Here is a 25,268-nt window from a genome sequence, read left to right as displayed (position 1 = left end):
TGGTGTATCTCTTCATTTTGTTATGTTTTGTTTGGTATTCGGAGGGAGCTAACTAGCAGAGTGTAGCAATTGCAGCTTGAATTATTAAGTGAGTATTCCAGGAACACATTGCAGCTAGGTGTCACCATAGTGAAGCTAAATGTCTGATAAAGAATAGGGAAATCAAAGATCAAAGGTAAGGAGTAAAAAACTTAAGTACAATGACAAAAGAAAAAAATTATATACCATATGTCTTAAGCTGGATTTTTAAGGAACTGAATATAGAAGGTTGCCAACAGACTGGAAGAAAATTTAGAATTGCTGGGACTGGAAGTCAATAATGAGAAGTACATGAAGCAACAAGGTTCACAGTGAGCTGGAGCGGGAGGAATTTATGGTCAGTAGGTTTTTGAATTTGAAGATTTCAGGGATAGAAGGTATATCAGTTGAAGAGTAGAGGTGAAGATCATCAGAGGGGAAAATATCATTGAAGCTATTATTATAGACACTGAAGTTACTGATGGTACAGCTAGGTGTGGAACTGGGTTCACAGTGTTCAACAGTGACAAGTCACCACAGTCTCAGCATGCATTCTGTGCCCTTGCTACAGGGCTGCTAACGATTCAGATTTTACATGTGTGGGCAGCTGCAGGGGTGCAAGAGTGTCTTTGTTCATTAATTGCCTCTTTTACCTGGCAAAATTATCTCTGATAGGTGAATTCCAGACTATTAATGTGACTTTCCTGACACTGAACTTTTTAAGCAGCTTATGGCCAAAAAGTTATGTGACCCTCTAAAAAAATGTAAAATTACAGTCTTCACTTTTATGGCCTCAAAAAGGAGCAGTCAATTTCAAGAGGAAGTACCTGTTGTGAAAATTGTGCCCTATAGTTACTGCCAAGAGTTTCAGAATTTTTATTAGAGGTTTCACAAAGTCAGAGGCTTTTTAAGCAAGGAGCATAACAGAAGAGTTTGGGAACTGGGGGCAGGAAGTGATGTATGGGCTTAATGAAGAGGATATGGGGAGCAGTAATGAATCATTAGGAGAGGAAGCCACAGTTTCTGGTAAGAGATTTATTTTCTCCTGATGTAAATTCATAGTGCCATGGAGACAGCATTACATTATCTTGGCCTGACCCTTTTTAATGTCCTAAAATCCATTAAATCAAGGACACAGATAATGTTTTTATATAAAGCCACAAAATAAAACTTTAGAGATAGTGAATTATTGGTGGAGATTATAATGCAAAATCAGTTGCTAGATTTATAATTATTATTTTATGCATTTGTCTATTAAATCATATTTTAAAAGTTGCTAACCAAAAAACAGTAATACTGACTTTTAGGTTTGCCTGTGTAATGATCCTTTCCAGTATTTATTTCTTCACGTGGCATTGAGTTACTGTCTCATGTCCTCTCATCTCAGTCTAAAATGCATTTCCTGTATGGCAGGTGTACTTACAATTCTCACAGCTTTTGTTTACCTACAGATATATTGATTTCTCCTTTATTTTTCAAATATAGTTTTGCTAGATATAGAATTCTTGATTGACAGATTTTTCCTTTCAGCATTCGATTGACAGCCATTCTGCCTCTGTGGTTGCTGATGAGAAATTGACTGTTAACCTTATTGAGTATGCCTTATAAATAACCAGTTATTTCCCTCTTGCTGATTTCAGGATTTTTTTCTTTGTTTTTCATCAGTTGGAGGTTATTTGCCTAGGGTCTTCTCAGATCTTTAAATGCTCTCTAAATGTTATTTAGAGTTCTCTAAGAACTCTCTTAGTAAAATTCAGCATTTTTGAAAGCTTTCTTCTGGTGTTTGTAATTTTTTGCTAGATTTCAGAGTTCTGAAAAAGTTGGTTCTGACAGTTCTTGCTAGCCTATTTCTTGCTTTTAAGAAGGGATGGAGTTTTGGAGTTCCCTACTGTACCATGTTCTGTGCTTTGTAACTTGAATAATTTTGCTATATTCTATTAGCTATACTTTTACATTTCAATATTAAGATAATGTACATTTGTTCTATAATCATAACATTTGTCAGTTGATATGTTCTAAAGGCTGAAAACTAGTAAATACTATTTAAATTTCTTTGGTTATGTAACTATTATGTAACTATATTTCACATGCGAGTTAGGTAGTGTACTATGATTATATCTCATCTTCTTCTTCCTAAACCACACAAGGAGACTAATCCTAGCATAATAATTCAATTAACTCCCTCTGAATTATACTTCAAAAGTTGTTCAAAACCGTATCACACTTTCATTTGCTTCATTTTTGAGCCATGTCTTCCATACATATTTTGTTTTGTTCTGGGGTTTCTTATTGCTTATCTTTTTTTTAATTGAACAACAAAATTTGTGCTGCCTTTTCTACATTCCAATTTCTTTGAACTTCATGTTTATCTTTCTGAAGCCTACTCTTTCCCTGACCTAATTTAGTCTCATTATTTCCTTTATTGTTATATATCATGTAACTAGTAGACTTTTTTCCTTTCATTATGTTTCTTTCTCATATCCTCTACTACTTCTAGCTTCTCAACTTCTAGATAGTGGAGTTGCTCAGATTTTGGTCCTGGGCCCTCTTATCATTCTCTGTTTTCCACCTAAACAATTTGACATATCTCTTTGACTTTAAATACAATATATATTTTGAAGATACCAATATTAATACCTTTTCTTTTATGGTTTACTCGTTTAGATTGTGTTTAGGAAAAAAGTCTTTACTACATTGAGATTATAAAAATATGGTTTCATTTCGTCTACCTAAAGGTTTAAAATTCAGCCTTTCATACTGTAGTATTTATTATACCTGAAATTGATTTTTAAGTTTGAGGTTGAAATCTGATTTGGTGGTTTGCCCCCTATAGGAATAGCCAGTTGCCCTAGCATTATTTATTGAGTATTCTTTCTTTTTCCTACTGATCTTCAGTGGTACTCTGCTTGGCTGTTTGATTGGCAGTGGGAGAAGTAGATAGTAGGGTTCTTTTATAGATCTTCAGTTACTGTCCCTGTGTTCAGTGTCACTTCTTACTTCCATCTTCCACCGTACCTAGTTTTTTCCTTTCCAGTCTCTAGTGGGCAAGTTGGCCGCCATCTTTGTTCTTGTCCCCACTGCATATTCAAAGCTCTAGTTTTCTTTGTCCTTCTTCATCACTCAACATTTTTCACTTTTTAGCTTCCAGAAATGTGATGAAACTCCTTTCTGCAGGTGCCCCCCCCTTCGTGCGTGTTGTTATTGTGGGTTTATATTATTTTAATTACTTTAAGAGGGTCTTGGAGAGGTTTCAAACACATGTGCTCAGTCTGCTATTTTATCTGAAATTACAAAGTGAAGGGTTTTAAATATTACAAGTCGTATTATTACATTATCTGTAAGTCTTTAAGTATGTAATTACATTTCATCTTTCTGGAATGACACCAGCCTGTCTCTTTATGAAGGTAGGGAGCTAGTCAGAAGGCCACAAGCTTCTTCCTTGGGGTTCTGATATATTTTTTAATATTACATAGTTTTTCCATTTTTAACAATCCCATTTATAGTCCTTAGTATTTCATAATGCCAAAAAGGTGGCTAATTCTTGTGTTATAATGTCTGTGACCTTTGGCTCATGAGTGTGTAACTAAATGCCTGGAAACACGTATCCATGAAAAAATTATAGGCACATATATAGAAGAAATTCCATAAAACTTTGCTATATCCCATTAATGATTTTACTGTTCACTATACTTGGGACTGCTCTACAGTAAAATGACATATTGCAGGTTTCTTTCCCCTGCCAAAAATGGGAAAGTACTTGGTTAATGTTTTCTTTGCTTACATTGGATGCATGTAGTGAAGCTGGTTTATTTTTGGTCATTTCCTGTCTGTGAACACCATGGCGTTTTAGCCAGGACTACTATAATAAAATATAATGCATAAAATGAATTTCCACACCTACAAATGTTGTAATAAAAATCCATAAAATACATTATTATAAGAATTGGCACCACTTATTCATTGGGAAAAGAATCTTCTGAAATATTTTAAGTCTTTCTATTCTAACCTGTTATAGAAAGCCTAAAGATGTTTTCAAAATACACCAGAAAAACACATAATTCTCTGAAAATCTGTCTTTTTCCCCATTTAGCCATTTAAGAGTATATTCTCCATTTAACCTAGTTTTCAGGGACTCATTACTTTATTGCATTAAGTTAATCATCCTGCACTTCATAAGGTATACAAATGTCTAATCACTATGTTGTACACTTGAAATTAATATATTGATAATATTGGGTGTCAACTATAATTTAAAAATAAATTAATATAGAGATATATAAATTAATCATCTGGCCTTAGAGTCCTTTACTAATCAAGAAGGCATAGAATATTTTTCTGAAGTGTTCCCATATAAAGATTGAATTGAATAAATGATTGGACTTGGAATTAGTCACTAATGATCTTGAAGAAAATTCTGATTTGATGGCACCCTGCTTATTGTTGTATAAATAATATTTGAGTTGGGACATATCCATGGGAATGTATTGGGCTTTGTGGGAAAACAAATTATAAAGCGTAGATCCTTCATAGACCCTTCATAGGGGAATACCGCATTTCTGAGAGCCTGAATTTAGACTAGACAGCAGTGGAGAACTGGACCAGGCAGCCCAGTCATCTGCCCTAAAACATTTGAATCACACTGGATTCCTCCCGGTTCTTCATTCCCCACAGTCAACCACTAAGTCCTGCTTTATGTTCTCTTAAATGTCTAGTATATTTATGTTCTCTTTCATTAATAATAATCACTAAAATGTATTGAGCTAAGCATGGGGTATGGTTAAAATATCATTTCTAATCTCCATACAACTTTGAAAAAAATAATGATCTCTATTTTACTTATCAGGAAACTGAAACTACAAAGAAATTGAATAACATGACCCCAAAATTATGTTTATCAATGGCTACTTGGAATTTGAACTAAGGTCCGATTTTCTCGCCAGTGCCTTTTCTGCCATGCCATGCCATCTTTTGGTGTGTTCTCATATGGTCTAGTTCACACTCTTGCACTGATCTTCCTACTAATCTCTTCATCCAGCCTCTCCCTTCTACATCCTCCACAAAACTGACCAACGTATCTGTCTCAGGTAGGTCCTGGAAGCCAGAGAAATACCTTACTCATCGTTGTATCCCCAGCACTAGCACCTAACTCCATACACAGCACATTGGAGGTGCTTAAAAACTTACATTGAATATGGTCCTATTACTTTTTTATTTTAATATTTTTCTGCTCTTCAAACTTACAGGAAAAAACCTGACTTTGCAGCTGCTTCTTCAGCTATGCCTCCCATATGTTGCAGTGTTCCAGCCATATTGAAATTGGTCTTAACTGAACATGCCATATGTAGTCTTTGTGCCTGTCTTTATTCTGTTTTTCTTACCTGAAGTGTGCTTCCTCCTTCTGCTTCTCATGTAATTCTACTATTTATCTTTCAAGGACCAACTCAAATGCTACCTCCTTTTGAAACCTGACTTCTTCCCTCTAGAAGAATTAGTCATTCCTTCCTCAATATTCCCAAAGCATACCATTTAAAAATTCATGATTGACACTAAGTATATTATATTAAAATTAATATATATCTTTATCTTGCTCTCTACCCCCTATCCAGACTGGGCAATCCTAAGGGCAAGTATGTCTTAATTTGTTTTCTATCCCCAGTGCTTACACAGTATCTAACACGGAACAAGCTCTCCAGGTTAACCTATTAGTTTGATGAGGTTGAGGTCAATTCTGTTGAGAAATTATATCCCAGGTATTTATTAAATTAATTGCAGAGTAGGATTAGAGTATTTATAGTTCTGGGACCATACCCCAATAAAAGTGAAGAAAAGTTTTAATATATCCAAAAACTTGTACATAATGTCCATATCAACACAGATGATTTTTTTTTGCTGTGAACCACTCTATATAATGGGCTTTCACTAAGTATTTGGTGAATAAATGATGAATAAATGAAATAATATGTATATGTTTGAATTAAAAGATGTGAACATATTATCAAGCATACAAGAAAAACTGAAAGGACAGTCCCCAACATATAAACATTGGTTAGCATATATTTCTGAGTTACTTGTTATGGAAGTCAGATCACATCTTCCCCAAGGAACAGGTTCCTCTGCTCTGTATTGGTGAGAGACTAAACTCAAGTCTTATTCAGAGAGTGATTGATGTGGGGTAAGTAGTGTATGACTTATTTAACAGGTGCTCTATTTCCTCTTGAGAAAGGCAAACCTGCCTACAGCCTAGGTCACTTGGCATTTGTTCTTACTGAATATCCATATCAGATCTATATAAATTGGAGATTATGTGTGCTTTGTTTTGTAATTATATAACTGGTTTGCTGAATCTAGGCTTGCTTATTATTTCCCTTATTTTCCCAGAAGTTTGCTTGACAAAACATTAAACAAAATACATAATCTCTTTCTGATAATATACTTTTATTTTGTAGTTTATATTCTTTTTTAAATTCCATATATAAGATGCTACCTATTCAGTTTATTTTACATTGAAATAAACACAGTAATCAAATAGTGCTCCAGACTTATGCTGTTCATGTGGAGGACACAACAGAATGCACAATAGAGACTGCGCTGCAGTAAGAAGTACAGACCTTCTATAGAGGTGGAGAAGTGAACGTACAGATCTAGTTGTCCAAAATACAATTTTACTGTACACGTTTTATATACACTTTGGTACATGGTCTTAATATAAATGGGACTGCTTTTCTATTTGAGCTATTTCTTAACCAAAGCAAAATAACCTAAGTAATAAAAATATTAAAATACAGCATAGAGAAACAAAAACAGACTTACTAATTCTAATTAGAAATATAAGTATGATGTTACATTTTTAATAATCCACAATTATATTTAGGAAATCACACAAACATAGATTACTAATTTGAATGAAATATATAAATTTGTAGCAAAACTTTGCAGTTGTAAAAAACCCAAAATTACCAAAACAGTGTACAAAATTGTTCATTCCACCTTTGTGTCTTATTCCTGATCTTTCACCAGTGTCCATGAGGAAAAAAAAACAAAAACAAACAAATGAAAACTAAAATTAGAATCACTAGTGTTATCAAGTAGTGAAACAAGTAAATTAAAATCTAGCAGCCCTAAGCAAGAACATCCAGGAAAAACTGCTGTGCAACAAACCAAACCACCAGAAAACCGTGTGCATCATACTCTTCCAAACCAGCAACATGTGCTCCCGCATGCAATGGAACATAGAATTCTTTCTTGTATAGAAATATAAGTTCTTCTTTTTTATAAAAGCATATTTTTTATGTCTCAAGTGTTTTTTCAGTTGATTTGAGAGAGAGGAAAGGAGAGGGAGGAACATCAATTTGTGGTTCCACTTATTTATGCATCCTTGGTTGATTCTCGTGTGTGCCCTGCCTGGAGATTGAACTAGCAACCCTGGTGTGTTGGGACAACACTCCAGCCAGCTGAACTGCCTGGCCAGGATGAAATCCAGGTTCTTTTTTTAGTATTGTACATGGGTAAAATGTGTTTGTAATAATAATTCTACTAAGCTATTACAGAGTGGCCCAGGAACACATTTATAGATCTTGGGGACAATGTGTACTATAATTGTTGATTAGGATAAGTAGACACTCTAGTTAAAATTAAATAAAGAATTAACACAGAAGTACAATACAAAGGCAAATGAGACTTTTGTATCTTAGCAACTTTTAGATGGAAATCCAATTTAAATGCAGTCCACTCTCCTTTTGAAGAAGCTTTGGTTCAGCTCCCAAATCTCGATTGAGGCAGTCTCCTATGAGAATACGCAGAAGGTGCCTTCTTAAAGAACAAACTTATTTTTAGTGGTGGAGCCCTCTTAGTAGCTCTGTCTGCATGGGACTGATAACCAATCGTGATCTCTGGAGGAAGTCCTAGCCTTTCCTTGGGCACCCCCCACATGTGTAACAGCTTCCATTTTCACAGCTGGTAATCCATTTCGCTGTTTTACTGCCTTTAGCTCTAAAATTAACAACTGCTCCACATACATCACCACTGTAGTCTTCAAAAGATTCTCCAATAAGACGCAGCAATGTCTCTAGCTGAGAGCACTCTAGATCACTTTGTTCTCAGCTGTTTGTTCAGTGTACTTAGCCATGGCCCTCCTCCTTTGCTTTTCTCATCTTTCCATATAGGCTCAATACTGTCCTTAAAAAAATGAGTAGTCTCAACCAGGCACTAAATTACTAGACAACTGGATATAGTAATATAGAGCTCAAAAGTCTTCAACAGTATCGAACTTAGAGATAAACCAAAGATTTGCTTGCCAAGTTTTGCTTTTATCATTTTTTAAAAATCAGAGTGCCCATCTGTTCTGTATTAGCACACTTCTGGTTAACTTCTGTTTTCTCTTCTTCTGTAGGTGGGATATTAAGAGCAGGAGTGGTTTCCAGTTCCACAGTTGCCATCTTAGATTGATCTGTAGTTACAGTCTTTAACTTTTAATCATATGCACAAAGGAAAGCAAGATACTTCCAAATATGTGATATGAAATACACCACTTCTCAAAGGATTCATTCATGTTTTTAGTGTATAGCTCTGACTCCCCATTATTTTTACACTAAAATAAACTTCTTTTGCTAGGTATCATGGCCTTCAGACATCACTCCAACCCTTTCTTCCTGCCTTGACCCTACTTCTTGTATTTGTCTTGGCCTCACCTGAGGGTACTTCTCGCTAACCCTATTTGTGTCTGTATCACTGATTCTGCCCCTTTGCTCAAACCACAGCTTGTGGTTGGGAATCCTTCATAAGAATCAATAGATATTTATAAAAAACTTCATAATTGACTTCATTAACTCAAATATTATGGAGCACAGCATGTGCTAGGAGCTGTGCTAGGTGCTCATTCCCCATGACTGTGAACAAGTCCAGGCCCTTGAGGATCACCATGTTTAGTGATGGAGACAGACAAGGGGTGGTAATTGCTGTGCAAGGCCGGAAGTGCTGTCAGAGGGCTGTGTGCTCCTTCCATCGAGCCTTCTTTACTTTAGCAGCAGTGAAATGTAACTCTTTTCCTTTATTATTTCAGAAATGATCATATGCTCTACATAGGTCAACGCAGCTCTATCATACAAAGCATGATATAAAGAACTTTTAATTCTCACCTTATTTTTGTTTCATTATCATCCTTTACAGGATTATCATCTAAGATTATTCATATACTACTGCTCATTGAATGTTTGATTATTGTCGTATGATAATCATTGTCGTAAGCAGTAGTCTGTCAGAAATGAAGCCTTTCAGTTGCATGTTTACTTAGAGTTGACTCATATTATTACTCAGCTTGTCATCATGTAGACAGTGTGTTGCATATTAACTGGTGGTCCTGAAATAAGTTTATGTAAGTCTAGTAAAGCATGATAAACCAACAGAGGGTGATGGTTATCAGCTTTATCCCTCAATACCAGCATTGCAAAAATTTTGAAGATCTTTAATAATGCAGTTATTCACTATATATTGTAAAAAGCCCATTACTGGACCCTAGGACAGCCAAAGATGAACAAATATAATGTTTAGTCTCAAGGAACTCACTATCTGACAGAGGAGGCGAGATTGTAAACATGTAATTATGATGAAGCTTGAGAATTGATGGGCTGGAGGGGCGTGTGAACGCCCACAGAAGCACAAAGGAGAACAAGGCACTAAAATGAGTAAGGGCACTTATGAGAGCAAAAGTGCCAGAATGAAAACTCATGAAACAAAAGCCAAGCTTTGTGTGAGTTTTGAGATCGGGTAAAATCAGAAAATCTGAGCTGCAGGGAGCTATTCCTTTTCATCTCTGTCATTTAGATAACCTTTACAAAAGGTAACAACTATCACATTGACTAGCATTTGTGTGTATATATATATATATATATTGTATAGAGTACACTGGATTATTTTTCATCATTTCTTATTTTAAAATGGGGAGGAAATCTTCACTAATTTCACTGCTTATAACTATAGTATACACATGCAAAGTTTCAGACAAAACCGAAGTATTCAAAAGTAGAAAGCCAAGTAATCCCTTAACCCAACATCTGAGAGATTAACTATTGTTAAGAGTTATTTTATGTCTTCTCAAGTGTTTTATAAACATATTTTTGTATCATGGTTCTTGCTATAGAAAAATGTTTTTATAAAATATGTTTTTTTCCAGCTGGGCAGTGGAATACTTTATAGATTAGGAAAACCTATTTGTATTGACATGAAAACATATCCATGATACGTTAAATGGGTTGCTTTAAAGCTAAACAGAATATTAATTTGGATTTAAAGGTGGCATTTTTTATTTACATGAGCCTCTTTTTGAATTAAAATGTGTGACTAGAAGAATACAAAACTTCCTGATATTCTATTGAAAGTTAGTCTTTGGTGCTCTGAGTTTAATTATTGAAATGAAAAAGTGAATATAGAATTTTAAATACATTTTCCAGCAGGTCTTAGTATTCCGTTATTTACTTGCATGGTGAGACTGTCAGTTAAAGTTGTGTGTTGGGTTTTCCAGGTCTCTGGACTCAGTGCTCACCAGCGCTTTACAAGGTTTGTCTGCCACAGACACGCACCTTGTGGATGTGGACGGGGACACGCTTTCCCTGTACGGCTCAGGCGCACTGGAGTGCCTGGACCGGAACTGGAGCGTTCAAACAGCAGGCATGGTGACAACAGTGTCCTTCACTTTCATAGAATTTGATGAAATCGTACAAGTGCTTCCCAAGTTGAAGATGAAGTTCCCTAATTCTCTGGTAAACATTTCCTTTTAGTGGGCTTGAATTATTCTCAATCGTGACTTGTATGTTTAGGCTAAACACATGTTTTTAACACTCTTATGCAATTTCTGTCTGACAGGGAGACTAAGTTTTTGTGTTGGTTTTCTGGATCTGGGCCTTAAATTGGTATTCACAAATGCCCTTGCAGCTTTCTGTTAATATTAGAAATTATAAAGAAATGATTCTTTATGGAGTATAAAGGACTAGTATAATTTTATTCAAGTTGTTCTTCTACTTGTAAAGCACTCAGCAGGACCTCACCTAACCATATATTATATACTCATTTATGTTACTTGGTATCAATGGGACATGTACATTTTTACATAATCATCACAGTCCCCTAACAACATTTAAAATAATTTTAGTAGGTCATTAAAATTACTTTGACAGTTAGCATTTTTCAGTTATGGTATTTTTATATTATTTATTGATATGCATATGCAAAAACTGATTTCCATGAGTTCTTTTTTGAGTTATTGTTGTGTTTTTCTCTGTTAGCCAAGTGATATGTCTCACCTGCCCTGTTCTTTTTTCATATCATTCTCCCTAAACAAGATAGAGAGAAGCAAAGCCAGTATCTGTATGAAAGAACACCCAATTTCACAGACAGAACCCTTACATTAGCATTTCCGTTTTCATAACCTGATTTTCCTGTAGCCAGTTAAGTAGCTGACATAGTAATTGGAAAGGTATGCGTATAATAGCTAACTAGTTCTCTCAGAAGCATTGTAAACCCTGTATTTATAAAGTTCTGAAAACTTTACTTTTACTCTTCCCTTTGCACTTTTAATTTCAGCAAAAGTATATAAAACCATTGTAATGAGTTATTGTGTATTTATAAAATTTTTATTGTGTTGCATATTTATATAATTTTTAAGAAATTGAGTTTGTTAATAAATGAGGGGATATCCTTTGCAAAATAAAAATTATTTTGAATTCAATACTGGATGGATTAATGGATTTCCTCAGTGAGTATTAGGTGCATTAAATGTATTCATACAAATTAAACATTTAGTACATTCACTTGATTTAATATTATTAAAAACATACTAGCTAAGCCTAAAGTTTACAGATTTACTGAGGAAATTATCAGTGAAATTTTAATGTTAGTATTTCAAGCTGGCTAAACTTAATGTTAAGCTCTTTTTGTGTGTTTTATTATTGTAGCACCTTAAATTCAAGGAAACAAATCTTGTAATGCTGCAGCAATTTAATGCATTAGCACAACTCCGTCGCATTGACCAGTTGACTATTGATCCTCAAGGAAATCCTGTTGTCAATTTTACACTCTGGAAATACTATGTACTGTTCAGACTGAGTCATTTTAGCATACAGAAAATAAATGGGACAGAGGTAAGCCAAGCACCAAGTCACTGTGGAGTAACAGTGTTCCTTTTTAAGGGGAATAGTCATAAAAGTGGTCAGGGATTTAAGTAACTATGTTGGAACTTTTGAGAAATTTTTTTTTAATCTTGACAGTTAAAATGTCAAAAAGCTAAACATCTATTTAGTCAAAAACTTCTAAAGCACTAGACAAATTTTGAAAATAAAATAGTAATCAGGTCATGATAAATAGTTAAGTATTTTTACTCTTGCTTGTGAGCATTCAGAGAAGTAAAAAGGTTGGTAGAATGACAGTTTTTTTAAAAAAAGAATACTTCTATAGGTAATCTGATCTTTGTATGTTTAAAAGTGCTGTGTGGACTGCCTGGCACGCAAGAGGGGATGAGGAAATAATACCCAGATATCAACTGGTAAGGGTCACGGTAGAGGAAGGGAAGAGCAAAATCCACAGGGAAGAGAATATCCACAGGGAAAGAAAAGTGATTATAGAAAAGAAGAGATGCAGAGAAGTGAGCAAGGAGTAAAGGTGAAAGAAGAGAAAGAAAAACATGAGAGAAATAAAGGAAATAAAACAAGCATCTGGACTGCTTTGTGAGTAGTTTGTGAGAGCTGCCTGCGGCACATCCGCACTGTGTAGCTCGGACCTGGGGCCTGAGCAACTGGAAAATTAGTAATGGAAAGTTGTTTTTCAGGTTGCTTCTGCTAGCTGGTTACAAGGTTAATCCCCCAGCTACTCAAAGACCGTGTTCTCTTCAAATGTTATTTAGGAAGATAAGAGAGAAATTATGCTTCTTTCTCTACTGTAGAATTCCTGAAATGAATTTAAGTAGTCCTCCAAAAGAAAAAATCTTTAATATGCTGTTAGTATTATTGTGATTATCTCTTAATATTTGGAAGACCTCCTTATTGTAAGATGAGCTGTTTTCAACTTGGGTGGCATGGTGGTAAGAGCAACTGTTTCCCTGCAGCTGATACACTCCAAGTCCCTCTGGCCTAGAACCTCCAAAATCCAGCATACTGAGAGGAGACCAGAGGTCTGTGGGTCACGGTGTAAGAGCCATGTGAAATTTGTACCCACCAGAGTAGGCCCATAACTACAGTGTGAGCCATCTGTTAAAGATAAGGCCAAATCCGGAACCTTTAGATAACTATTAATTTCTCTAGCTCGTTCTTAGGAGGTTTGGTTCAGTCTTTTGTACTCTTTGTCCCCCCTCTTGGTACCTCCCCAGACAGTCTGTGAATCCTCGGTCAGACCTAATATTAGTCCCAAAGGTTTCCAGAGCTACTTCCAGTTTCACCCTGGACTGGAGGTACAATGGTTGTTTTGGCCATGGATAATTTTCCATCATTAATAGCCAAACCATTATCCTGATTAACCCTAAGGTAGTGTATTTACCCAGACATGGACCACTACTACTGGTGCAATAATATATTATAGATGCAGGAAGTAGTATACTGTAATTGTAGAAAGTAGAAAAGAATGAGAAAGAACAATATAATTTAATCTGATTTAAAGTTCCAAAAATGTCAATGCCAAAGATATTTGACCCTTTAATAAACGACTTGAAACAAAGCTGCTTATCTCATCCTTGACAGTATATAGTAATGTATGATGATATTTCTATTTCTCTTTGTGTGAGAGAGAATGGTGGTGCTTGAGGTAGAGTTAAATAGAGTTATGAACCTAAAGAAGAGATGGAGTAGTGGCCTGCACTGGCCACTAGGTGACTATATTAGACCGCACAAGTTCATTGTCAGCTAAAGGAAGGCTCTGTGGGAGCAGCAGCTTCATTAACTAGGGGAGCCTGGTGAAAGGAATGGAAAGAGTCAGTCTGCACTGATTCATGAGATGCTTGTGAATTATGGGTTTACTTTTTCAGAAAATGTCTGTGCAGTGTATTATAGCTAGTGTGAAGAAGGAACTTTCAAAAGGTTCAAAATTTAATTATGCCAGGGTTTCTCAGCTTCAGCTCTATTGTTGTGGGGTCTCTCCAGTGCATTGTGGGATATGTAGCAACAGTTCTGGCTTCTACCCATTGGATGCTGGTAGCACCCCTTCCTTCACCAGGTGTGGCAACCAGAATGTCTCCAGATGTTGTGTTCTGTAGGGGATAAAATGGCCCCTGGTTGTGAACCACTGAGTTATATAAACAAACTAATAGTATTTAAAAAGCAAGCAACACTATTTCACATTAAAGAAAACATGCCCAGATATTAATCCAAGTCCTGCTTTTAGTATTTTCTCAGTTAACAGGAATGAATCCTCATGCGGAATACCTATGACAAGTCATTCTCTGTAGTGTTGAAAGGCAGCCACAGCTTCAGAATGAACGGGAGTCCCTTGCTAACCCAGCGCTCCTTCTCTTTGGCAGAGATGGAATTATCCTTAGAGGAGCAAGGTCTGAGCACCACCTTGTCTTTCCTTTGAAACATTATTAAAATGAACCTATTTCATTGACACTTGAGAATTTTCCTTCCTACATCATTCTGCTCTAAAAAGCTAAAGGATTTCTGAAAATTTCATTAAGAATTTAAGGTGCCTCTGTATAATTCTCAGTAAATATAGCTTCTCAGTCAGTGTGAACTCAACTTCTAGTCATCCTCCATTACCATGAGCCACATTCTCGTGAAGCTCAGGGAAGAATGGGAATTATCAATGAGAACTCTCTTCTTATAGCCCAGGAGAATGTACTTCTCTGGATGACAAAGAAAATACTTAGTCTGGACATTTATTTGGAATTATGGTAGTTGTATCAAGCTAAGAGACAGTGTCATTTTTGACTCATCTCTGTTGTATCTCTTCAGGTGACACAGAATGATATGATAATGGCTGAAAGGCTCTTTGGAATCCTAGCACATGTAACCTCTTCTGAGTTACCCCAGTACCGTATGATTTCAATTCTGGGTGATGCCAGGTAACCCTTAATTTCTATAGTTTTATAGAATCACTGTTGCACTAGAAAAGGGAATAAACTCCATACACCTCTTAACTATGCTATTTATACATCTTATAAACATTGGTCCTAAACTGGCTTTGTAGTTGGCCCTATTCAAAGTGGGACTAGCTATAAAAATGAATAAGACAAAATCTTCACTCTTGCATGGTTTATAAGCTAATAGATTAAAGTTATAGATAAACAATTATAAGAAAATCTTTCAGATGCTATAAGAGGGCTATGAGAGCACAGAAGAGACTAAGAGCATTTTGGAAGAACTCTGGGAAAGGTGTCACAAAGAGGTCACATTCATCTAGTTCTGCAGGAATCGGTAGTATTTCAGGTAGCAGGTATGGGGGAAAGAGATGTGCAAAGGCACAAAGAATTGGAAATAATTCAATGTAATTGGATCATGGGATGATTGTGAATAATGATAGGAAACGAAGCTAGAAAGATTGATGGTGGTCTGATTTTGAGGAGCTTTGCAATCCATACAAAACAAAAATGAACACTTGTGCCTCGCAATTAAGCACAACAATCATGTGGGTAGATTTATGTTCTAGAAAGGCTGCTGTTTGAGCCGACACGGATGGAAGGAATGGATACCAGTCAAGAGGCCAATCTCTAGTCCAAGAGAGAGTTTACGAGGGCCTGAACTAAGGCAGTGAGGCTGGAGAAGAGGATAATTTGAAGAATATTTAGAACACAAGAATATGAAGAACACTTACCAACAGGATGTGGTGTAGATGGAGGGAGAGAAGTCAAGGATGGTCTGCTGTCATGATTCCATTATAAGAGAATTCACTGGCTAAAGTAGAAAATTATTGATATACAAAGAATGAGTTATCTACAAAATCATTAGAAGGGCTGGAGAAACAGTCTCTAGATGGGGCCAGCCCACCAAGGAAATGACCACCTTTGCTACAGTCAGGAGACTGTGGTCCCACCTGCAAGCTCCGGGGTCATACCACTTTAACTACACCAGGGATCACTGTTTCCCACTCCCTGCCCCAGAACCTGGTTCTAGACCCACGTAGCCCCACTCTAACTTAATCCAACAAAACAGGTATCTCGTGTGCTGCTCATACTTCCCTACTTGGCTCAGTTCTGATTTCAGATCTTAATCCAAATGTATCTAATTGGTGGAATCAGAATCCCATTGAAAACCTACAGAACCACTCTGAGAAATGAATACTGAGGGAGGTAAGGCCACAAAATTAACTGTGAATGCAAGAAATAGGAAACAGTAAATTTAAGAAATGATGTTAAGGAAAGAAATCAGTAAAAATTATAGTTGTCTCAAAATATTAATGTATGATGTAAAACATTTTTAATAACCTGAAGATAAAAATCCAAGAAAATTCTAGGAGAAGGAAGTTAAACTTGTCAAGTTTCTTTCCCTGTTTAGGAGAAATAATAGGCATTAATTAACATCAGAAATTGATGAGAAAATATGTGTTTAACTGTGTGTTTCAAAATTTTAAGAGCAATCCTTAAGGAAAAAAAAACATATAATCTCTAAATCACTAAAAGGAAAAAACACTCATCAACAAAAAGCAGGAAGGAAAGTAAAAAGAAAAATATGCCAATTATCACAATAAATATTAATGAATAAAATTCTATTAATAGATAGTAGCTCTCACAGTGGCTTAAAATTGAGTTACATGGTATTTTTGAGAGTGGCCTAAAGAAAGCAATGTATAAAGGTTGAAAATAAAGGAATAAAAAATACATAACAGGCAAATTCTGACTACAACAAACAAATACAGGAATGTTAATATCAGTGATGATAGAATTCATGACAACAAAAACTGTAATCCACCAAAAAAGATAATAATGTTAAATTTAATTTAACCGACATCAAAGCTTCTAAATGTATTAATAAATATAAGTATACACTGTGAAATTCACAGTTACTGTGATAAATATTAACCTATTTATTCAGTAGATCAAATAAATCAAAATAAAAAAGGAATTGAGGATTTGAATAACTCAGTTAACACATTTTATCAAAATAAATATAAAAGGTGGTGTGAAAATTGTTTTACAGTTGTTAGTACACAAAAGACAGAGTTTATTCTTCTATTATTATTTATTATTGTATTATTTTCCATATAAATTTCTGTAAACCTCCTTTTTGCCCCACCCTGTATTTAGAATTTTATTCCCAATTCATAAAAAAATCAAACAAACAAACAAACAAAAAAACCCCTATTCAAACACCTAAGAAATGTTTGGAAAAATTGAACATGTATTAAGCTCAAAGAAAATCTATGTACTTGTATAGCTAAAAAAGCATACTCATATAGATCACTTTCTCTAATCACTTTCTCTAATTATAATATCATAAAATAATGAGCCAAAAACTTACCCAGTTTGAGTTAGAAAAACAAAGAAACAGGGTAAGCTAGTTCCCAGAAAACAAAATATAAATGCCTTTAAACTTTAAAAAAGCTATTGGCCTCAATCAGATTTAGAGGCATGAAAATTTTAAAATAATATGGCAACTGTGGGGAAAGACTAAACGTTTGGCAATGTGCAGCATGATGAAACAGGATTCATTATACACTGTTGGTGTTAATGAAAATGAGGTAACTTGTTCACAACAGTTTAGCAGTACCTAACCATTTTGTTAAGTATATGCCCTTTAAGCTAGTGATTTCACTTAAAGGAATATCATACAGATAATTTTTTTTAGTTAAACTGCCCTTTATTCTTTTTTTTTTTTTTTTGAAGATTTTATTTATTTATTTATAGAGAGAGGGGAAGGAAAGGATAAAGAGAGGGAGAGAAACATCCCTGTGCCCCCTTCTGGGGACCCAGCTGGCAACCCACGCATGTGCCGTGACTGTGAATAGACCCAGTGACCTTTCAGTTCTCCAGCCAGCACTCAGTCCACTGAGCCACACCAGCCAGGGCACAGATAATAGTTTTTACGTGGGCACAAATGTATGTGTCCAAGGATTTTCAATGAAGCCAGGTGTTTATAATAAAAATATGAAAACTCATTAAATATCCATTAATAGAGGACCTGTTACTTGTAGCTCTAAAGATATTCTGATATGAAAGCCTTTCATATGGCTTAGTATAAAATGTTGCAATTTGTGAGAAATGGGGCATGCATTTTAGAGATAACCCTGGGTAATTTAAATTGATTTTTTTATCTTTTTATTTTTTATTTATTTTATTGTTGTTCAAGTACAGTTGTCTCCATTTTCTCACCACCATTTTTTCCCACCCAACTCACCCGCACCTCCCACCCTCAATCCTGCCCCCCTTTGGCTTTGTCCATGGGTCCTTTATCCAGGAACAGGTATAATTTGAATTGATTGTATCTGCTTCCCAGATAAAGTTAAAGGATTTCATCATCACCAGGCCCTTATTATATGAAATGTTAAAGGGATTTACCTAAGGAAAATAAGATAAAAAACTATAAACAGTAAAATGACAAACTCACAACTATCAACAACCAAACCTAAAAAACAAAAACAAACTAAGCAAAAAACTAGAACAGCCCTGGCTGGCGTAGCTCAGTGGATTGAGCGCGGGCTGCGACCCAGGCATTGCAGGTTCGATTCCCAGTCAGGGCACGTACCTGGGTTTCAGGTAACGGCCCCCAGCAACAGCACATTGATGTTTCTCTTTCTCTCTCTCTCCTTCCCTTCCCTCTCTAAAAATAAATAAATAAAATCTAAAAAAAAATAAAATAAATAACTTGTAAAAAATTAAAACTTTAAAAAAAATCCAAAAAAACTAGAACAGGAACAGAATCACAGAAATGAAGATCACATGGAGTTTTATCATAGGGGAGGGGGAGAAGGGAAGAGGGGAGATTCCCTGTAAGGAAATAAGAAGCATAAATAGTAGGTAGAAAATAGACAGGGGGAAGTTAATAATAGTATAGGAAATGTAGAAGCCAAAGAACTTATATGTGTGACCCATGGACATGAACTAAGGGAAGGGGGGAAATGCAGGTGGGAGAGGGGTGCAGGCACAGGGGAATAAAGGGGGGAAATGGGACAAGTGTAACAACATAAGTAATAAAAATATTTAATAATAAATTAATAAAAATAATTTTAAAAATTGATTTTAAATGAATGTTTCTAGGAGTTGAACTGTGAACCCTACAGTTTCAAAGTGTGTAGAAGCTTATTTTTTTTTGTATGTCTGTCTGTACTGTTCAAATTATCTTTTTGGCTTTATTTTGCTTTATTATTTTTTGTTCTTGTTCTTTTTATTATAAATATTGTACGCCTTTAAAAGAAGGATTTCAGAAAATAACATTTTGGTGTTAAAGAATAAAATAAAACTAAAGTTGTAAGTCATATGTAAATGAAGTTAACAAAAATACTGTATGTCAAAACCTATGGGATATGGCTAAAACCATACTGAGATGGAACTATATATCTTTAATATACTTATTAGAAAACAGAGATTAGAAATTAGTGAATGAGGCTTTTAATTCAAGAATATAGAATATACCAAAAAAGTAAAAGAAAATGGAGGAAAGCAGTTCATAAAGATAACATGAACTTTTAAAGAAAGAAGAAATTAATAAAAAGAACAGCTGTCCAGTAAAAGCAAAAACTGACTTTTTATAAAAGCTCTGTTTTCTAAGAAAAATCTAAGAGCTCAACTATTAAACTTTTTAGAACTAGCCAAAATATACAATTAAGTGTTAAGAGGCCAAACACCACTTAAATATACAAAAATAATTAACATTTCCTCATTATAATAATAAACTATTGAAAATAGTATTAGAAAAACTATCCTATTTATAGGAGCAACAAAAACTGTAAAACACCAGGAAATCTACCTGACACATTAACCATGAAGTAAACGGTGAAATTAGGAAGAAAAAAGAAGTCTAATGAATGGAAAGACATGCACTATTAATGACTTCTGAGATTTAAGAGTTAAAATACGCAAATTTATTCTAATTAAATTACAAATTTACTAAATTCCCAATGAAAAACCCTAATGAGATTTCTCAGAAAACTATCACAAGATGAATTTGTATCTTAAGAAGGTTCATCATTCCCAATTAAAAAATGATTCTATTATGTCTTCTAATACTTCCATAAAGTTTGAGACATTTAACTCACACAAATATAAAAGGTTTATGTGATAAAAGCTATAGTAAGGCCAAAAGACATAAGCGGACAGAAAGAATATATTTACAACCTATTTAACCAATTTTAAGGGGTTCTATGAATTCAGTTAGAAAAATACAGTCAACATGATAGGAAATAAAATCAATGTGTATAAATAGAGAACTCACAATAATACAAATGGCCAAATAACATAAAAAAGATCAAACTCATTGTAATTAGAGAAATAAAATGTAAATTAATGAGATGTCATTTCTTGCTAATGAGACTGACTTAAAAATTATAAACCAATAATATCAAGGATCTATTAGTATTCAGAGAGACATACACTCTACATTACTGAGGACAGTGTAACTTGGAGGAGGTAGTTTGGCAATATCTATCATATTTCTGAATCCAGAAGTTCCAATACTAGGAATATATCCAGAGACAGACAGTTAATTAACTAAGGCATAAAACTATTTATACCGTGACCCAATATTGTTATAAAAAGAAAATAAATGTGAATACATGTAAATATAGGGGCATAAAAATGGAGCTAGAAGAAAAAAGCACCAGGAAGAGTGTGGATGTTGGAATGGTGGTGTAGTTGGAAAGTGGTTTTCAAATTTTACTCTGTGTCTCTCTGTACAATTTGAAACTTTTCATTGAGAATATATTGGACTTGTTTTCTGAAAATTCTGAGTTAGGTTATTTTGACCACTCAAAACAACTAAAAATGCTGGATAAAAAATTTTAAAACACTGTGAAAGTATTGAAGAGCTGACAATATGTAACATAATTACTAGACCAGGGTCTACAGGGGGAAGAACACTGAGAAGGGGAACACGCATATGGGGTTTGACCTGGAGGCATTTCAGGGAGACTCTGGTTCTCTAGCCACAAAGAAGGAGGGCTGGAAACCATGGCCCAGGACTCCATCTCAAATGGTGGACATAAACTGAGATATTCCCAAGATTAAGCTAGAACCCTGCTGGCTTCACCATTAAGGTAAGGGTGTACCAGAAATAAACCTTCTTTCTTCCCACTCTCAGAATTTTCCAGAAAAGTTGCCTTGGTTTGCACAGAAAAGAGGCAAAATCATCTGTAAGAAGTTAAATCCAAAAGTCAGTCCTCTTACAGATATCGATTTGAACCCTGAATTCATACTACATGAGCAGTTAAAGTAATATCAAAGTTTAAATGTTACTCTCTCTAGATACCTAGGAAAAGCAATTGCACCTTCTGCTCTGGAGGAAGTTACTTTCAACTTATTTCAAAGAATCCCCATGGGTAATTTTTAAGGACAGTTACCAACACACACACACAAATAACCAAGCACAGAAAGGAAATAAAGCACCATGTATAAGAACTGGCAGAAAAAAAAATAGACCATAGAAACAAACCAATGAATACTTTAGATTTTGGCGTTATCACTCATAGATTATATAATGACTATGCCTAGTATATGAGAGTATATAAAGCAAATCTTGATGGATATAAAGGTAGAGATTGACAGTAATATGGTCATAGAAGGGGACTTTAACATCCCATTGACATCAATGAATAGACCTTCCAAGACAGAAAATCAACAAGGGAACAATAGCCTTAAATGACAAACTGGACCAGATGGATTTAATCGATATCTTCAGAGCATACAATGAAGAGCAGACACAAAACAAGTTTCAGTAAATTTAAGATTGAAATCATATCAAGAATCTTCTCTGACTATAGGCTTCCAGCCAAGATGGAGGCGTAGGTAGACACACTGTGCCTCCTTGCATGAACAAAATAAGGACAACAAAAATTTAGAAACAAAATAACAACCAGAACTGACAAAATTCAACTGTATGGAAGGCGGACAACCAAGTAGTTAAATAGACACATTCATCTAGACCAGTAGGAAGGGTAGAGTCGGGCAGCTGGCCAAGAGGGGTTGCAGCACAAAAAGTGGTGCCACCAGGTGTGCAAGGCATCCCGGGCACACAAAACCACAGCGGATGGACCCTGGGTGCACAGGCGGCAGCTGGCAGACCCTGGACGCAAGGTGGCAATGGGCAGACCCAGCAAGGCGGCGATTGTGAAGCAAGGCACTGTGTGCAAGGTGGCTGGCTGACTGAGGGGTCCCACATTCACACACAGATAAACCAGGTGAAATTGGGGAGTGAGACAGACCGTGCAACCCAGGGTCTCAGTGCAGGGAAATAAAGCCTCGGGACACTGCTTGAAAACACCTGTCAGAGTTGAGGTGCCAGGAGAGACTCCCAGCCTCATAGGAGAGTTTGACGGAGAGACACACGGGGTCCTAGAATGTGCACAAGCCCACCCACATGGGAATTAGTACCAGAAAGGTCCAGTTTGCTTGGAGGAAGCAGCGGAAGGGACTGAAATCTGAAAGAGTGGAGCAAGCACCGTTGTTCCATCTTAGACCTCACCCCCACATACTACATCACAACCCAGCAACTGATTGCCCTGCCCTGGTGAACACCTAAGGCTCCACCCCTCATATGTAACCGGTACAACAAGACAAAAAAAAAATGGCCCAAACAAAAGAACAGATCAAAGCTCCACAGCAAGTACAACTAGGCGACCAAGAGATAGCCAGCCTATCAGATGCACAGTTCAAAGCACTGGTGATCAGAATACTCAGAGAATCGGTTGAATGTGGTCGCAAATAGATGAAAAAATGAAGGCTATGCTACGTGAAATGAAGGAAAATGCACAGGGAACCAATAGTGATGGGAAGAAAACTGGCTCAAATCAATGGAGTGGAGCAGAAGAAAGAAAGAAACAACCAAACAGAAAAGAATGGAGAAACAAGAATTCGAAAAAAATGAGAGTCTTAGGAACCTCAAGGACATCTTTAAACGTTCTAACATCTGAATTATAAGGGTACCAGAAGGGAAAGAGGAAAAGCAACAAGTGGAAAAGTTATTTGAACAAATAATAAAGGAGAACTTCCTCAATCTGACAAAGGAAGTAGACTTCCAGGAAGTCCAAGAAGCTGAGAGAGTCCCAAAGAAGTTGGACCCAAGGAGGAACACACCAAGGCACATCATAATTACATTAGCTAAGATTAAAATTAAGGAGAGAATCACAGTGAAAGCAGCCCTGAGATGGAAGAACATAGCATTATAGGTCTACATCAAGAAACAAGAAAAATCTCAAATAAACAATATAACTTTTTCACTTAAATGAACTAGAAAAACAATAAATGAAGCTCAGAGTAGAACAAAGGAAATAGCAAAGATTAGTGTAGAAATAAACAAAATACTCTTAAAAAATACAAAAGAAAAGATCAATGACACCAAGAGCCGGTACTTTGAAAACACAAACAAGATTGACAACCTTTAACCAGGCTTAGCAAGAAAAAAAGAAAGAGGACCCAAATAAAATCAGAAATGAAAGAGAAGTAGCAACTGATTCCATAGAAATACAGAGGATTGTAAGAAAATATTATTAACATGTATATGCCAACAAATTGGGTAATCTAGATGAAATGGATAAATTCAAGAAACATGCAGTCTTCCAAAACTTCATCAGGAAGAATCAAAGAATCTGATTACACAGATTACAACTAGTGAAATTGAAGCAGTAATCAAACTCTCAATAAATATAAGCCCTGGACCAGATGCCTTCACAGGAAACTTTTACCAAACATTCAAAGAAGAACTAACACCTATCCTCAAACTATCCCACAAAATTTAAGAGGAAGACTCCCAAGCTCATTTTACAAGGTCAGCATTATCCTAAATTCCTAAATCAGATAGACTTCACAGAAATGTAAATTATATGCCAGTTTCTCTGATGAAAATAGATGCTACAATTATCAACAAAATATTAGCAAACTGGATCCAGCAATGCATTAAAAATATCTTACACCATGATGAATTGGAATTTATTGCTGGGATGCAAGGATGGTATAATATTCACAAATCAATAAATGTAATACACTGCATAAACAAAATGAAGAATAAAAATCACATAATCATACCAATAGATACAGGAAAAGCATTTGCTAAAATCCAGCACCCATTTATGATAAAAACTCAGAGAAGTGGGAATAGAGGGACCATATCTCAACACAATAAAGGGCTTTCATGACAAACCCACATCCAACATCATACTCAATGGGGCAAAACTAAAAGCATTTCTCTTAAGATTGAAAACAAGACAGGGTTGTCTGCTTTCACCATTCTTATCCAACATAGTACTGGAGATCCTGTCACAGCGATCAGAAAAGAAGAAAAAATGAAAGACATCCAAATTAGAAAGGAGGAAGTAAAACAGTCATTGTTTACAGATGACATGTACTGTATTTTGCTATGTATAATGCACACTTTTTTGCCCGTGTTTTTTAGGAAAAAATAAGGGTGCACATTATACATGGGTAGTACTAATTCCATATCTGTGTAAATGTTTTAATTTTTTTTATTTATGCTTAAGTGTTAAAAAGTGTAACTTTAGAAAGCAATAACGATACCCATATGCAAAATAATCCCCTGGAACACGATAATTGGTTTTGTTGAACTTAGGACAAATTTGCAACAAAAGCAGTTTCAGTCCACAATTCAACTAAATGAAATGAAGAATGACGTATTGTTATCTGAAGAATCAGATAGATGACCAGCTGTTACCTACTTGATAAGATAGGTGAGGCTGACTTTATTACCTACCATAAAGTGAACAGTGTGACATTTCTTTTCCGACACTTTAGGCAGGAGAAATTATTGGAAAATGTCAAAATGGTTTTTGTACACTACATGCTTTAAGCAAAACAAAAAGCATGGCAACACAGCTGCCAAGAGACACTTTGGACCTCCTCCCACAGAGAGTGTCAGCAGATTGTGGAGGCGACAGGAAGAAAAGCTTCCTCAGACGCCAAGACAGAAGAAGGCAATGTGAGGGAGGCCTCCAAAGTGGCTGGAGGTGGAGTAGCAGGTGAAGACCTGGATTCTGGAGCAGCATCTCCTGGGATCTCTGTTTTGACCAATATAACACGAGAAGAAGGAAAAGAATAGCACAAGAAAACACTTTGATGATTTCTCAGGGACACTTGAATGGTGCTTCAACTTTGTGAAGAGAAGGTTTGAGCATGAGGA

At 35.7% G+C, this 25,268-nt stretch overlaps 1 protein-coding gene, 1 long non-coding RNA gene and 1 pseudogene across 13 annotated transcripts in view; 1 reads left to right on the top strand and 2 right to left on the bottom strand.

The window, feature by feature from the left end:
* The window catches only part of LRRC49 (leucine rich repeat containing 49), a 165,318-nt gene that overhangs the window by 122,291 nt on the left and 17,759 nt on the right, over window positions 1-25,268 (top strand). For all 12 annotated transcript variants that reach the window (XR_004903811.1, XM_036028582.1, XM_036028578.1 and 9 more), the window contains 3 exons: window positions 10,535-10,772; window positions 11,964-12,149; window positions 14,946-15,055. Coding sequence is in view for 11 of the 12 variants with exons in the window: in XM_036028582.1 (XP_035884475.1) it covers window positions 10,535-10,772; window positions 11,964-12,149; window positions 14,946-15,055 (534 nt within the window). In the remaining variant the exon portion in view is untranslated. The remainder of the gene's footprint in view (window positions 1-10,534; window positions 10,773-11,963; window positions 12,150-14,945; window positions 15,056-25,268) is intronic.
* LOC118501209 lies at window positions 133-25,226 on the bottom strand. Its single transcript, XR_004903828.1, has 4 exons — window positions 24,946-25,226; window positions 3,716-3,719; window positions 2,049-2,057; window positions 133-143 (listed from the first exon to the last, which is right to left on the bottom strand). It is a non-coding gene; the product is annotated as an uncharacterized LOC118501209 (long non-coding RNA).
* Window positions 7,641-10,119, bottom strand: LOC118501202 (annotated as a pseudogene).

The sequence above is a fragment of the Phyllostomus discolor genome, chromosome 1, assembly GCF_004126475.2.
Source record: "Phyllostomus discolor isolate MPI-MPIP mPhyDis1 chromosome 1, mPhyDis1.pri.v3, whole genome shotgun sequence".
NCBI lineage: Eukaryota > Metazoa > Chordata > Mammalia > Chiroptera > Phyllostomidae > Phyllostomus > Phyllostomus discolor.
This window is presented reverse-complemented; position numbering and strand designations above follow the sequence as displayed.